A 17,113-nucleotide genomic window follows, 5' to 3' on the forward strand; every position below is an offset into this window, starting at 1 on the left:
CAGACCTGGTGTGTACTCCTTTATGTGAAAGTGTATGTGTCATATGTTATCTGGAAAACCCCACTACTATGTATGTCCTCTATGGGGACAAGATGAAGTCATTCTGTGGCACAAGAGAAGTGTGTGCAGACCAATGGCCCTGCATCAACTGCAGGGAGTGACTGCTAGCCGTGGGGGCCAATACCTACTACTGAAGCTGATCTTGTTTTGTCTCTTCTCTATGTGAGTAAAGTATTGTTCTAGCCCGCCACCACTTTGATCTTGGACTTCCAGCCTCCAGAACCATAAGAAAATGTATTTCTGCTGGTTAAGCCATCCGGTGTGTGGTATTTTTATGGCAGCCTGAGCAAACTAATACACTACTAGTCTTCCCTAGCTTCCCAGAATAAGATATCGTATCATTTTTAGAATCCACAATATTAATATTATCACTAACAGTATGATTACTTAAGTTATTTTGCAGTTCTTTATGTCCTTGGAGTACATCTTATCTGGCATGCATAGATTAATTCTATGTTTAAAAGACACTTAGTTTCTTTTGGTGTAATTATGCTAGCAAGTCAATATATAATTAGGTTCACCTGTTTAATCTTGCTTTTTATAAAGTTTTTTCATGTTGGTTTAATTTTGTTTTATAATTATGCAAACCATAAATGTATAAAACAAGATCTATTTAGAGAAGTCTAGCCTTGCCTCATCTTGTCTCTTCACCCATCTGTTCTCTCACTTCCCATTTTTAAAAATTGTATGGTTTATTCTTCCAATGTGTTTTTGAAAATATAACCAATAGGAGTATACATACCCTTACCCAGTCTTACATAAGCAGTAGCATTCTATATATACCTCTTTACTTACTTTTTTTTCCTTAACAGTAAATCCAGTAGATTGATCAGTCAGTCTAGGGGAAAGAGACTTTCTTCATTCCTCTTTATTAATTCATAGTATACCACTGTGTGGATTCTCACCCAGTTTTTTAAAAATATTTATTCATCTAAGTAATCTCTACACCCAACACGGGGCTTGAACTCATAACCCTGAAATTAAGAGTCACATGCTCTTCCAACTGAGCCAGCCAAGCACTCCTATTCTCAGTTTTAAAAGCTTAGCAAAAGATGACTATGAAATTTAAAAAAAAAAAGGGGGGGGAGAGAATAAGAAAACTTACAGAACTATCTTATTTTCCATTCCCAAACACAAATATACATCACATACATAATCTCACGTACATTACGAAGAAAGAACAGGTTACTAAGAAAAATAAGTCATCATTAACAACAACAACAACAACAACAACACCACCACCCATACCTCCTTATAGTTCTCAGCACCAGCAAAACTAATAATGAAAAGGACTCCAGTCCGTAATCTAACACACGGTCTGTGAGAGTGAATGCTGGCTCCTTCTATAAGGAGAAAAAGCATCTTTTTTGGCTCAATTACTATTGGCCATTACCAAGGAATGAAAATTTTATTATTCAGATACTGGTAATACCATTACTACAGCACATATTTCTAAGAAGTAAGAAAATCTAGGGATGCCTGGGTGGCTCAGTCGGTTGACTGTCTGCCTTTGGCTCAGGTCATGATCCCAGAGTCCTAGGATCGAGTCCCACATCAGGCTCCTTGCCCCACAGGGAGCCTGCTTCTCCTTCTGCCTGCCACTCCCCCTGCTTGTGCTCATGCTCGTTCTCAGCCGCCCCCTGCGGAAAGATAGATAAATAAAATCTTTAAAAAAAGAAGTAAAAAAATCTATTCATCTTAATGTCCCTAAAAGACAGAATTATTTTACTTTTTAAATTTTTTAAGTTTTTTTTTAAATCTAAAAATAACACAAAAAAGGCATGAAGGAATTGTGGAGGCTAATGGGACTGCTCTATATTTTCATAGTGGTAATGGTTATTACACAACTGTAGGTGTTTATCGAAACACACAGACTTGTACATTAAAAAGAATGAATTTCGCTGTATGTAGATTGCACCTTAATAAAAAGAGTGAAAAAAGTAACATAACGATGTTAATTTTCCATAAGTAAATTTATAAACTTAACTTTATACCAATAAAAGTACCAACAAGACTTTTTACTGAACTAGACAACTGATTCTAAAGTTAATGTGGTAAAATAAATAAGAACAGCCAGGAAAATGTTTTAAAATAACAGTAAGGAGATAATAACCTATAGGAAATTAAAATATTTTTGGATATAAAATGCTTTTAAAATGTGAAACTAGCACATAAAATGATAAACCAATGAACAGAATAAAATCTCCTAAATAAACTCACATACATATAAGAATTTAGTACATTAAAAAGGTGGCATCTCAAATCAGAGAAAAATATAGAATTTTTCAAAAAAATATTGGAACAATGAAGGAGACATCCAGAAAATAATTTCATTGGATCCATACTTCACACCGTACTCCAGAAAAAAATCCTACATGAATCAAAATGTAAATGTTTAAAATGAAAGAAAAAGTATAAAAGAAACCAAGGAGGGATTTTTTTATCATTATGAAGGAAAAAAAGTTTTTCTAATTATGAGATAAACCCAAATAATTCAGTTATTAAGATTACAAATACCCAAACCCTTTCACAGAGTGCTTCTATTTTTAGAAAACAATTTTATATATGTTTGAGAACATATATACATATCTTAGAAAATATCTCTGGGAAGACAAAAAAATCAAATATATTGGTTGCCTGTGGAAAAGAAGAATGGCTGAGGAGATAGGGATGAAAAGGAGATTTTTATTACACACCCTTTCATACTTAAAAAAACTTTCCTGAACCATGTAAATATATTACCTATTCAAAAAAACTATAGAAAATGTGGGCAATAAAGATAAGTATAAATAAGAAGATAGAAATTTCCTATAAGTCTACTTGTATTAAGACTTTGGTGGATTTCTTTTCAGCTTTCTATGGAGGCTTACATATGACAGAACCATAAATTCTTTCACAAAGTTTGGATCAATCTGTATTAAGTTTTAGAAACTACATTTCGCACTTAGCATTGTATTTAAACATTTGCAATGTCACTACAATTCTTCCTAAAATCATTAAATATTGATAATACTCCCTCAAAAGGATATATGATTTATTTATTTAAGCATAAGGATATAATTTATTTAACCATTATATAATTCTAAAACATTTGTTTTTAATTTTTCATTACTGCAAATGCCTCTGAGATAATTTCCTTACACATAAATCTTTGGGGTTTTTTTTTTTTTTTTCCTTAAGAGAGGAGTCAGGACTATTTTTGATACTAAAAGGAAAATGAAAAGAATGGGGCCCAGGAAAATTACTTATCCATGTTCAGTCAATAAATTAACTGAAAACAGACATTAACTTCTTAGTGAATTCTAGTCAAACTACTAGACTACATTAATAACTAATACTCTAAAAGTCACTGACCACTTCATCACAGATGCAGTATTTTAACAATAAAATTTACCTATAAATATTGGAAAAATGAGAGAGTACCAAGTAGTAACAACAGAAGAGGGAAGTAGAAATTAGATGGCTGGGTTAAAAGGAAAACTTTCAGGGAAAACCTGATTGAAATTTTCAGATAATGTTCACCGTTTTGTTAAAAGTACAATAAAATTTGGGGGGACAATTAGGTTTTCAATTTCGTTATCAAAGTTTTGATAGCACAGTCTTCATGTCCTGCTAAGGCTCTGATTCATAAAAAATCTAATTAAATATCCTTTCAGTTTAACAATTCTAAAAATAGTACTTGGTACCACTGTGTTATCACTGGAGTTGCCACTATTTTGATACACACCCTGACCAAAATGTTGCTTTGGTTTTTTTTAAAGATTTATTTATTTTTATTTAAATTCAATTAATTAACATATAATATTATTGGTTTCAGAGGTAGAAGTCAGTGATTCATCAGTCTTATATACTGCCCAGTGCTCATTACATCACACGCTGCCTTCCTAAGATTTGAGAGAGAGAAAGAGAGAATGTGCACACATGGGCACGATTAGGAGGAAGAGCAGAGGAAGGGAGAAAGTCTCAAGCCGACTCCCTGTTGAGTGTGCAGCCCAAGGTGGGGCTCAATCTCACGACCTATGAGGTTATGACCTGAGCCAAAATTATGAGTTGGACACTTAACCGACTGAGCCCCCAGGTGCCCCCCAAATATTGCTTTCTTTAACCAATTTAATGTGGATTATTAAATCCTTGTCTCCTCGTACTTTGCTTTCTTTTCCTCCTTCCCCAGGTATATCCTTTGTAACAAAGCATTTTTCTATCTAGACAATTCACATGAAGATAGTGTTGGTCTGACTTGAGGGACAGAATTAACACTCCTCTTGCAGGGTAATGGTGTTGAATTAGCTTTTTACTATATGCAATTATAATGTTCAGAAGAAACATGACCTGAACACACACACAAATCCACGTAAGAATGAACTAAGGCGCGGTTCTGTTTAAATCTACTGCATAGGATTAATTTGAGATACATCCCTTCATGTTATAGAGCAGTCAACCTTACCAGAGGCTGAAATAGAATACAAGGGTTGGTAAAAAGCTCCCAGGGCACATATACAAAAAAAGGATCACGCCTCTTAGAAAACAAATTACAAGCTGACAAAATCTTATTAGTCGGCAACTTGAATTTTTACAAAAGATGAATAGCAACACCTACCAAGCCACAAAAAAGACCAGATGCAGGGCGCCTGGGTGGCTCAGTCATTTAAGCATCTGCCTTTGGCTCAGGACGTGATCTCAGGGTCCTGGGACTGAGCCCCATGGTGGGTTCCCTGCTCAGCGGGGAGGTCTGCTTCTCCCTCTGCCCCTCCCCCTGCCTGTGCTCTCTCTCGCACTCTCTCTCTCTAATAAACAAATAAAATATTAAAAAAAAAAAAAAGACCGGATGCATTTTCAGACATGGTTTCCAGAGGGAAGGAAACCTAGGACTAAATCCAAACTCCGAAAAAGTGTTTTTTCAAATATTAACACACCTGGCAACCTGGTTCTTTATAAACCTTGCCCTACCTAATCCCAAAGGTGATTAAACCTTTTCTCCTGTCTTAGCAAAAAGACCTTAAGAGCTGCAACACTTAAGGATTACTTAGCTACATGAAACTGTGTTTTGCCTCTTAGGGATCTTTACTAGAATCTGTGTCCCTCATTCTAGTTAAAGTTGCAACCTTGAGCATAAAAAAACAGCCAAAATGAACTGCACAAAAGCAAAGAAGATGAAAACAAAAAACAAAAAACAATGGCCCCAGCAATTCAGTTCCAGCAATGCTTAGACTGACCATATTGCCATGCCAATAAGACCACTAGTTTTTAACCTTGAGCTTATGAGGTCTGAAAAAATGATGTCTGTACGGCATTGCAGAGAAGCATTTTAAATTAATCACAAGGGAAGAAAAGATTGGCCAGCCAAGATAGAGTGAGCCACCTAAAGCCTATTTCTCCTCTCATTACATAAAAACTCAGAGTATTTTTTAAAAGCTCCCTGAGTCATCTGAAAAGTAAACAATAGCAGGTAGATTGAGGACTGAAGTCAAAATCTAAACACCATATAATAGGTGAATTTTCAGTTTCTTTTTGTTGTTTTGTTGGTCCTTAATTTGTCTCCAGCTTTGATCCAAGGCCTAATCCTACCATACAGTGGGCTCAGACAGCAAAAACTCCAGAAGAAACCTCCTATCTCTATCCAGAAGACTAGGGAAAGGGATCCCTGAATGCCAGAAAGCGTGGAGGGAAATCTCTGGGTTTTATTTGTTTTCCCTCTTTAGTCTCAGAAATATACTGCTACCAACCATGGCAATTTGGGCACTTAAAACCCAAGAGAAAACCTGTCTCTCTCGGAGAGTATCTCTTTTATTTTCTTCTCTCTCTTAACGCTTTTTGCTGGAGGTGGCCTTAGTTGGAAGGGACTGCTCTGAAGTAAGAAAGCTAAGAGAAATCTGTCTTTCTGGTCATATGAACCAGCATGTGGGTATGGGGAAGGAAGGGTGCATGAGACTCCTGCAGGGGAAAAAGAGAGAGAGAGAGAGTGAGAGAGAGAGCGAGCAGAAAAGGGGAATCAACTAATTCTGTATACAATTCAATGTAAGTCTCAGGCTCAACCCTGAGCTGTCCACTATGCGAAGCAGATTCAAAGAAACACAACAAAGGCTTACAGAACTGAACTACGATATTAACTACTGCCCAAGTCCCAGATTAACCCTTGAGTGGTACATGAGTCAGACTCAAAAAGCATAGTAAAGGCTCTGAAAATTGGACTGATGTAACCAACACCCACAGGACGCAAAACAGAATGTGCAGTCAGAACCTAATGAGGCTGATTGCCTGTCAAAACAAAAATCAACCCTGTAGAGGATTTTAACAGGACCAAGAATCCAGAACCTAAGATTCAAAATACATAGGTATAATCCCCAATTACTCAACATGCAAGGAAGAGGAAAATCCAATTCTTGAGAGAAAAGATAATTAACAGAGGCCAACCACACCCCATGACCAAGATGCTGGAATGACAAGACAAAGACTTTAAAGCAGTTATTATAATCATTATCTATGAGTTAAAGGTAAACAGTCATCAAAAAGATGAAAACACTGACGTTCAGCAGAGATATAAAAACTATAAAAAAGAATCACCGGAAATATTTAGAAGAGAAAATTATAGTATCTGAAATTAAAAATTCACTGGATGGGCTCAACAACAGAATGGAGATGATAAAGGAGAGTAAGTAACTTCAGAGATAGAGCAATAGAAATTATACAGTCTGAAGAACCAAGAGAAGAAAATTAATACAGCTTCAGGGTTTTGGGAACAGTATCAAAAGGTCTAACATTCATATCATCTGAAGTCCCAGAAGAAGAGGAGAAAGAGATCGGTATAGAAAAAAATATACAAAGAAATCATGACAGAACACTTCCCAAGTTTGCTAAAGGACATAAATTTATATATTCAGTAAGCTCAGTGAACCCCAAACAGGAAAAACACACAAAAAAATCATGCGCAGACACACTGTTATCAAACTGCTAAGAACCAAAGACAGGGGAAAACTGAAATCAGACAGATTTAAAAAAATGATACATTATACATATAAGAATAGTAATTTAAATGGGTGAGAGGACTTAAGTACAAAGGGGCAGCACAAGGGAGTTTCTTTTGGAGTAATGGGTCTATTTTGGATCTTGACTATGATGGTTGTTATAAGACTCAATGTATCAGTCGAAATGCTCCCTATACGCCAAGAGCAAATATTACTGTGTGTATATATAAATGACCCGAATACCTGGGTATCATCATCTCTGCTCTAAATAATTCCGACTTAAACCTGGAAGCTTGCTAGAAATGCAGAATTTCAGATCCCACCCTAGAACTCCTGAATTGGACTCTGCATTCTAATGCGATTCTGGAGTGATTTTATAATGATATTAAAATTTGAAAAGTCCTGCTCTAGAGCATGCTTGAGTGAACGAAAATCTGATTATGCTTTTCCTCCACTTAACATTTTACAAATACACACGCAAGATACACGAGGCCTTATATTATCTCACCCTACCTTCCTCTCCAGGGTCATCTTTCACCACACCCCACCTCACCATCTAACACTTCACTTCAGTAAGAATTAACTACTTGTATATTCCAGCGCACAACGCAATGCTATGTCATCTCCCCTTCAACACCTTTACCCATGTACTTCCCTCAGCCTAGAACACCTCTTCTTCATCTGCCTAATTCCTAACCCACCTCCAAGTCTGTATTCAGAAGTCAAGCCCAGCAATCTCTAAGGACTACCTGGGCTCTTAAACCAGCCAAAGCATACTTCCATCCCTGGACTTTCACATTTTAGTGAAATTATCTGCTTATAAAAAAAAGAAAGAAAGAAATTATCTGTTTGTGTGTCCTCCCTGGCCTTTAGGTTTTTCAAAGGTAGTGGCCTCATCTCTTCTATAGTTCCCCTGGATCTAGCACAGAGAACTAGGTATGTTCAAGGTTTTTATGAACTGAACTACCATCTTTTTTTGATTCTTATAAAACTATTCGTTTCCAATTTAGTCGTAAACGGTTCCCCCACCACACATTCTTTTCCTGAAATTATGTTAACCATCTCCTAGATCAGAGCTTCCAGTTGCTTAAAGCAAAATGCATTTCAGAAATCTAGACCCAACAGTTTTTGCCTGTACAAAAGGACTTAGCCGCTGGCTAAGAGGAAAGGTTTTTGTTTGTTTCTGTTTTTTCTTTTTTTAGATGCCATAAAGCCATCTACCGTAAATCTCATTTTGTCCTAAACTAAAGTGTGGGGGGATTGTGTTTCCTTTATTTACAAGTTCTTAGCTCGGGCCTGGCTGCCTCACAAGACTCGAATTCCGCCTGCCATTACACACTCATCTGGTAATAATTTCTACTCAAATCTCCGAGGGCCACTCCACAGCAAGTACCCAGCACAATGGCGGGCGCCTTGTCCAAGGCCTGGCGCTAACGGTGGTCACCTTCTCCAGGGCAGCTCCTCTTCTTCCAGCTCGCTCTCTGTCACCGACCCGTCTATCACCGTTTCATCACTGTCCCAGTCTGGGGCCTGGGCGGCTTCCTCCATCTTCGCTTCGCACCCTGAGCCTTTTTTATCCTCCTTCTCTAACGCCCCGCTTCCAGCGAAAAGAAAGAGCGGCCGGGGGAAACTGAGTGAAAAATGAAATTCGAGGGGGTAGGCGGGAGGCAGGCCTGGTACAGAGGGTTGAGGCCACAGCGAAGGAACGACGGTCGTCGTCGGGGACGCGGTCCCGCTCGGCCCCCCTCGCCGCACGCCGCCGGCAGGGGGAGCCGCGCGCCACAGCCCCGCCCCCCGACACCGTGGCCGGAAGTGGCTGGCGGAGCGCCCGCCCGCTCTGGGTTTCCCGGCCGCCTGGGGCGTGGCCCCCACCGCATCCGCTTTCTGTGCTTTCTTACCGATTCTTTCGCTGGGCGGAGTGACTGGGGTCGCGGTCGTGGGGACCAGAAACGGAGCGGTGCCACAGGCAAGACCGCAGACCGAGCCTTCCTAACGCCATTGTTAGAAGAGAGACTTAGGTCACCTTACCTGCAATGTGCCTCGTGCTTGTGAGACCCAGACCTGGAAAGAATTGTCCGCTCCTGCCGGATCCGGTAGCCCCCAGTGTCAGTCCGACATTCTGAAGCCAGAATGTTACCTTACAAATCTAAAGAAGAGTGTTGCAGTCCAAGTGCTGCCTTTCTCCTTAATTCCTTTGACACCTCCTCCTCGAGTGTCCTTTGAGGTAGGCCAGACAAATACGTTTATCATAAGTTTATAGATCATCAACCCATCTAACTGATGTATTTTGTATTGTATTTTTTCCTCATTAACTCTTTAATTGCCTTGAAATACAGGTTGTGTAGAAAAGGAGAATAAATGCTTTTTTTTTCTATATAAACTTCTAGAACGATAGTGTCTGGCAATTTCCAAAAATAGCCAATTTCAACTTTTGAATGAAGTATTAGATTTTTGTATATTTGGTGTGTTCCAGTGTATTTGAAAGTTTTTAATTCAAACAAAACCAAGTGAACTCCATTTGCCAAGAGAGGTAGATTGAGGATGAGAACCCCTTCCCCCTATCAAGTGTTTAGTGTTCACTTTGAAAACTCCAGCGTCTTGCCAATATTGGGTCTTTAAAAGTTTGTTGCATAAATGGAACTAGAGTTTTCTGACTCCCCAATTCACTCCTCTTTTCTTTACATGCAATGACTTTTCCATTCTTATCTTACTATTTAGATAATATTTAAACCACTGCTGTTTAAAAACACTTGGTTGGTGATTTTCTTTTAAATTTATTTGATTATTCCTCATTTCCACTCCTGTAAATGAGGTGGAACAGTAATAAATATGCACAGAACTAGACCTCTCCAAGTTTTTCTCACCTCTCCACCTACATCATCATGTTTAAATCAGTCCTAAATTCCCATCCACTCTCCAGCTCACCTACTCCTTCGATCATCATCTAACTCTGTTTCCACTTGTTAAAAAGTGTTAAGTATTGCCAGCAATGGAAGTGCATATCCATTAAAAGGCTGGTGGGTGGCTCTAAATGCCCAAACCAGAAGGCGACTTTGCACTATGAAAGACTTGCTCCAGGTGTCTGGTAACTCTAGCCAAGTACAGAAAACTCCTAAGTGTGAAATTCAGATTCCTTTTTAAAATACTTTCTCCTGGGGCGCCTGGATAGCGCAGTCGTTAAGTGTCTGCCTTCGGCTCAGGGTGTGATCCTGGCGTTCTGGGATTGAGTCCCACATTGGGCTCCTCCGCTGGGAGCCTGCTTTTTCCTCTCCCACTCCCCCTGCTGTGTTCCCTCTCTGGCTGGCTGTCTCTCTGTCACATAAATAAATAAAATCTTTAAAAAAAAAATAAAATACTTTCTCCTTTGGTGGATAAGAGTCAGTTATTTTTGCATCTTCAGTTCTTTTATTTTATTCAAGAGAGTTGCCAAGAGTGACCCGCATAAATGCCAGCATGATTTTAAAGGAAACGTTTTTTGTTTTTATAAAATCCAAAGCTTCACTGCAGGACAGAGATAGAAGAATGACTGATCTGTGTTAGAAATCTAGATTGCAAATGACAAGAAAAAATACACATACTGATTTAAGGAGATAAAAAGGGTGAGTTGGGTCATGTAATTGAACCATCCATAAGTACTCAGGCCTTTCAGGTGTGATACAATCCAAATACTCAAAACAACGTTGAGAGGAAATTTAGCTCAGCTTTCTTTTGAATTCGTTAGTTTGAGTTAAACATTCAAATAAACTGAAACACATCAAATGTATAAAAATCCAGAACTTCATTTTAAAATAATAATTGGTAATTTAGAAGGTTGATAGGTACCATTTTATTATTTTAAAAATTAATAAAGGCGGGGGAAATAAACCATTTATCCTGATGTTTCTATACAATCAGTATTTCAAGGTGACCAAAGAGTTGATTAGGGAAAATTTTCTTTATAGAGAAATCACAGCTAACAAATACAAGAGATACAACAGAATTAGAATATCATCATTTTGCAACCCACAAAACAATGGATCTAGGCAATGGTTAGCAACAGCTGCAATAGTTAGGTAAAACAGTAAAAAAAAAAAAAAAGTAAAGAACTAGACCTCTGTTTTTTCACAACTGCCCACCTACATCTTCCATGTTTAAATCATTCCTAAATTTCTAGGTAAAAAGCTGATGGAGAATTTTATAATGCACAAATCGGGATGACAACACTTAAGTCCAAGTGATATTATCACTGAAAGTGCAACAACCAGAAATGTACCTCCTGGCACAATACTGTAGGACTAAATGGCACTTGCCTATGAAGTAGTCTAAGCAGAAAAAAAAAAAAAAAAAAAGATAAAAACCTGAATCTAATCAAGCCTCTAGATTGAACTGTCAGTTATTTATATGCAGGGAGAGGGGACAGAGGAATATACTAACACCATGAAGATGAAATTTACCAAGCCTAAGATGTAGGGAAATTCTATAGGACAAATGACCTGATTTCTTTCAACAATTAAATATGGGATTTTAAAAAAGGGAATGAGAACTCTTTTACATTTAAAGAGACCCTAAGAAAAGGGGAAAAAATCAATTAGTTAAAAAGGAAAACTGATTGCTAATGTAAATGGCACAAAATAGACAGGAAGACACTTCAATAGTACTATGAAATTTAGGATAGTAACCTAATAGATAATTAACATCTTGTGATAAAAAACTTCTGGAGAATAACTAAATGGCATCTTGTTATTCTGATAAATGACAAAAAGGTATATCATAATATTGAAGTCCATTAAATTAGCGAGAAACTGAGAAACCTAATGGGTAAGAAGTTATGCTTGGTTCTGATAGTAGATCACAGGGTATAATCAGTATGCACTACCAATATTTGTTTCAGAAAACAGTGTTCACAGGAAACTCAAGAGAATTGGTAATGTCCTATGTCTTGACTTGTGTAGTTCATCACAGTTGACTGTTATTATTATGTTTCATAGTTTCCATATACTGTATATATATGTGTGTGTGTGTGTATAAAACAAAAATTATATATATTACATATATACATGTGATATTTTATAATAAAACAAAAGTATATATGTATTTTTATATAACTAAACAAAAATTGTATGTGTACATACACTATGTATACAAATATATATAATACTTCATGGTTAAGTATAGAGAAAAAATGGAAGGGTATGAAATGTGCTAAAATGCTAACAGACAGTCACCCTGAGTGGTAGAATTCTATGTAATTATTTTCCCCATTACAATTCTCCACATTGTTAAATGCTTAAATGCTAATATAATGCTTAAATGCTAATATAATACTTTTACAATTAAAAAGTAATTTTTTTGACGTCACAATGTCACCATGCTAATGCACAAATTTCAACTATGCCAACATTTCCCTTTAAATATTCAGTCCCCCCTAGTCAGTCTTACTTACTTCCTATCTTTTGAAGATATACTTCCTGTTTCTGTGTTTAAGTTCTATCCTTACTATTTCTGACAGCTCTATGGTTCGAGTTCTAATTCTGTAACTGAAGCCTTGGATGACAATGACTGCTTTTTCCACAGCCCTTTAGCAACATCTAGTGGGTATATAAAGACAGGACAAGACAAACATTGTCTTAAATGATTTAAAGAGCAACAGTTTTGATGGCAAATCTGACCTAGTGAAATAATCCTTAAGTCCTCAAGACAAAATAATCTCTCTGTGATTAAATAACTTGAGGTACATGGGTGTGTATGCAAACACTTAGGATAAAATACAGCTGGCATCTCCTCATCTAGCCTGCTGTGAACTTGGCATTTGTTACTGCAGTATATAATGGGCATTATCATCAAGAGTAACAGAGTGGTATAAAAACCTCCAAAAGCAAAAAGGAAGAACTTGTGGAGAATGGCATCTATAAGGAATAGAAGTTTCCGGGAATATAAACTTCTCCAAAGATCTTTGCCATTTTTTTCCCTTTGACTTGCCGCATTACTTCTCCTACCTCACTTTCACTGGAAGTTCTGGACCTAGAGAGGTAATGGGTAGTAGCTGATGAGTGAGAAAAAAGAAGCTCTGAACTTCAGTCTTCAGATGTAGATAAAGAAATCACGGTTTCAACTCCTCTGGTCCTTACCAAAACTTGAGTCCTATCAAAGACAGCTCTCTCCCTAGAAAGCTGGTGACACGTTCCTAAAAATAATTTGCATTCTGATCTTTCCAATGTAAGAGGACACTCTCTCAACATTATCCAGGACAAGGAAGAAATGACCTGAGATCAGGCACCTTGGGCCCTTCAGCCTCTTTACTTCTTAACTCTCTTACCTAAGAAACTTTCTCTAACCTCTCTCTGCTTTAATTTTCTAGTTGTAAATTAGGTAGAGATTAATCCAGTCCCTGAAATTTTCATAGGCATTTCTCCATAATCAATAAACAATTTTTTATGAAAATGCTTTTATTCACAGGAAAAATCCACAAAGACAAGATGATAGTATTAACATTCCATGCACATGTAGGAAACTAGTTTCTGCTTGCTTAAGGCTATCAACATGTGGGGCTGGACTGAGTTCCACATGAGTTCAGAAACCTAGTTCTGCAATCTGGGACCATTTGTGTTCCAATTTAGCTTGTGGGAGAGGGAAATAGAGGCATTACTGATGAATTCTTGAGGCGGTATGGTGAGGAGGCAGCAAAAATGGGGTTGAGGATGGGGGGATTTGTCCTGTCAGCCATCCAAATGTATTTTAAAGCTCTATTAATTAAAATAGCATGAGCCACTGGAGCAGAGGTAGACAAATAGCTCATGTTTAAAAAAATATGGGATAAACAGATCTATGCATGTATGAAAATGCCTGGCAACACAGATCAATAGGGAAAGAAGGAAATATTTAAGAAATGGCATTGGTACAGTTACTTGTGTATAAAATATTAAATTTAAGGCCATACTTCAAATTATATACAAAAATCACTACCATATGTATCAATGAAAAAGCCAAGTTTCAAAATGGTTAGAAGTGTAAAACATCTTTATTATCTAAAGGTAGGGAAGGATTTCATAAAAAAGACATAAAAAGCAAAATTCATAAAATGTTGATAAAATTACACAAAAATTAAGAATTGTGTTCTTGGAAAAGACAGAGTAAAAAGAGCAATGTACAAATTGGAAAAAGAACATTTGTAGAATATATAACTAGGGAATTATTAATACCCAAAGTATATAAAGAACTCTTCTATAAAAATAAGGAAAAAATCAAGCAATGCCACAGAAAAATGTGCAAAGGCCATGAACAGGCATTTCACAGAAGAGGAAACTGGCTGGTGGGTAAACACATGAAAAGATGCTCAACTTCATCTGTCACTCAGTTCATATCTATCTAGGTATATTCCCTTGGAAATCTTACAAATGTGTATTAAGAGACAAGTACAGAATATTCACCAAAGCTTCATTCATAATTAACAAAAAGTGGGAAAAGTTATTAACAGGAGAATGGATAAATAAATTGTGAAATATTCATATAATAACTCTAGCAGCAAAAATGGATGAATACAGTTGTAAGACATAAATAACTCAGAAACAAAGTGTGGCCAAAGACTAAGGTATGGTAAGAACATGCCTGTTTATATAACTTCCAAAGAAAAAGCCAAAACTATTCAAAATACATTGCTCAAAGATACACAGATCATATAACATTATAAAGATAATCAGGGTGAAGTGGCAGGGGCACAGTTTTTTAATCCAAATTAATTAATTTAATCCTCCAAATTCCCCCATAAAAACAGAAACTAGATGGCAAAACCAAAAACTCACGGATAACATTTACCAGTCAAGCAAATGGCAAGGTCTCTCCATGGACCAGAAAACACAAATGGGTGAAAATAAACACCCACAGTCACAAGAGCTGTGTGGTAGCAGGATCTGTACAGGAGAAAGCCAAGGGAAACAGGGTGTCTCACAGACCTGAGAACAGGAAAGCCCCAAAACAGCCAATGGGTACTCACTAGAAAGCATGAGGGGCCCATCTCAGAACATCCATTGAAATGGAGAAGGGTGATGTCCAGTGCAACGGGGGGTGACTATAAGGGTCCTTAGTAAAGTCTGAAGAGGATTCAAGCAGCCAGGCTATGTGAAGTTGTAAAGACATCCAGACAAAGCTGTCTTTTAAGATGAAATTCCATACTGGGGGCCACGGCTGAAAATAGAATAGAAAAGAATAGAGACACAGTGTGCATCTCATAAGAATGCTACGTATGTTTCTGTGTTTTTTATGTATACATTATGATGATGGGAAAAATGTATTTTTTTTTTTACAGTTGGTCCCAAGTAAAAAGTTTGAAAACCATACTGCAGTTGCTTTCCAAAATTGTTGGAATTCCAATCTTCCTTACTCTGCCTTCTTAATTATGTTCCTAAAACTCTCATGCGGTCTTTTTACTTAGACCTACCTTTGGACATTCAGGCCTGTATTTCTCTAAGATCCACTGATACTGTGCATCCAAATCACCCGGGGTACTTTTTTAAAAATACAAATTACTTAGGCCCCTTCCTGCACCTAGGAAATCAACATCTGGTGCATATTACACAACTCTCCTAGCATATTGTTGGGCACACTAGTTTGAGAAGGTTTAAGCCCTGAAAACTTAAGTGTGACCCAAATAGGCCCACACATCCAACCACGAGGGACACAGGCACTATAAGATACAGAACAAGGATGTTTCTGNAAAATAAATAAATAAATCTTTGAAAAAAAATAAGTGTTTTTCATCTACAGATTCCCCTCCTCCCTGTTCTTTTCCTTAAAATCTGTCTTTTGAGGAATGCTGGGTATTTGGCCTGTAGAGTTTCCCACAGTCTGGATTTTGTCCAGTGCAGTTCCATTTGTCCTTTGTGTTCTGCAATTCATGCAAATTGGCTTTGCTTTTAATGGTTGTATCATAATTTGTAACCGATGCCTTCTGATTGCCCAACTTGTTTTTTTCAAATTGCTATAACAAACACCGCTAAGATGAACATCCTTGCATCTGCCTTTGCCTGCTTGTGGATACTTTGTTCTGAAGGGGCATGATTGGAAACAGTGGTCTCACCTCGGGGTCAGCCTGTGCAGCCCTTGAGTGCTGTATCAGCAGCCTCAGTCCACCTGTAGGCAGGGCTGCAACCTGTCAAACCTGGAGCCTGGAGCTCCATGTCCTCATATCCCGTGTCCCATTCCCCATCTGAGTTTTAGCCACTCTGTGCCACCTGGAGACCCTTTCCATGTGGTCCAGCTGTTAGCCTTTCCCCACCAGCGCATATTGCTCAAGTCCCAACAGCTTTTGGAATGGGCCTACCCAAAATACAACATGTGTATTTTTCTTAGTATGTGGTTGAGGTATTTACATATTGAAAAAATGCAACATAGCCATGCTATTTGTGGCTCACACCATATCCGCTCGACCCACCTCTAAGTTCACCTGCAGCTATGGTGGCCACTTAGGGATTTTCCAAAGCAGCTGGGAAGTCTAGGGGAGTTAACAGTCCTGTGGTCAGCTTCTGCCAATAGAGGGAGGGGAACCAGGGGACAAATATCTTTGTCTACTGTTCTTTAGAGAGACAAGTTTCAGGCACATTTCCTTAGAGATTTCCCAGCAGACTGCCTGCCGCTTGCCCAGTCCAATACACACCCTTCCCTGGCATTTCCTCCCCCCTGTCTCCTTCCCCCTTCTCCCTTGCTCTTGTTTTGTGGTAGTACCTCACCATGAAACTCGTCTCCCAAGCCCTCGACTTGGGCTCTATTTTGGAGGGGACATAAACTAAGACATTGGAATCATATTTTGTGAAGTCACAGTCTGGTGACTGGGCTAACAAGAATTCTCCAGAAGCGGTCAGCTTGATAAACCCCACCAAAGGAGCCGACGCTCACTGGACCTCTAGAGTGAAGATGGCCTCCTGTGGTTGGGAAACAGACTGCAAATTAGGTGCCCACCTTCTTCCAACCTGAACAGATTTGAAACTTCTGGAAAGAAGAGAGCATAACACTATGTTTAATTTGCATGCTCCCTCTGGGGCGCCTGGGTGGCGCAGTCGTTAAGCGTCTGCCTTCGGCTCAGGGCGTGATCCCAGCATTCTGGGATCAAGCCCCACATT

The 17,113-nt window shown here is 38.2% G+C and overlaps 1 protein-coding gene across 1 annotated transcript in view; it reads right to left on the reverse strand.

The window, feature by feature from the left end:
• ANKRD31 (ankyrin repeat domain 31) overlaps positions 1 to 8,570 on the reverse strand; it is a 158,380-nt gene extending 149,810 nt beyond the window's left edge. Inside the window, 1 exon segment of the mRNA XM_034656368.1 lies at positions 8,467 to 8,570. Coding sequence (XP_034512259.1) covers positions 8,467 to 8,570 — 104 coding nt within the window.
• Positions 8,571 to 17,113: the final 8,543 nt, after the last annotated feature.

Source organism: Ailuropoda melanoleuca, chromosome 3, assembly GCF_002007445.2.
Source record: "Ailuropoda melanoleuca isolate Jingjing chromosome 3, ASM200744v2, whole genome shotgun sequence".
Lineage (NCBI taxonomy): Eukaryota > Metazoa > Chordata > Mammalia > Carnivora > Ursidae > Ailuropoda > Ailuropoda melanoleuca.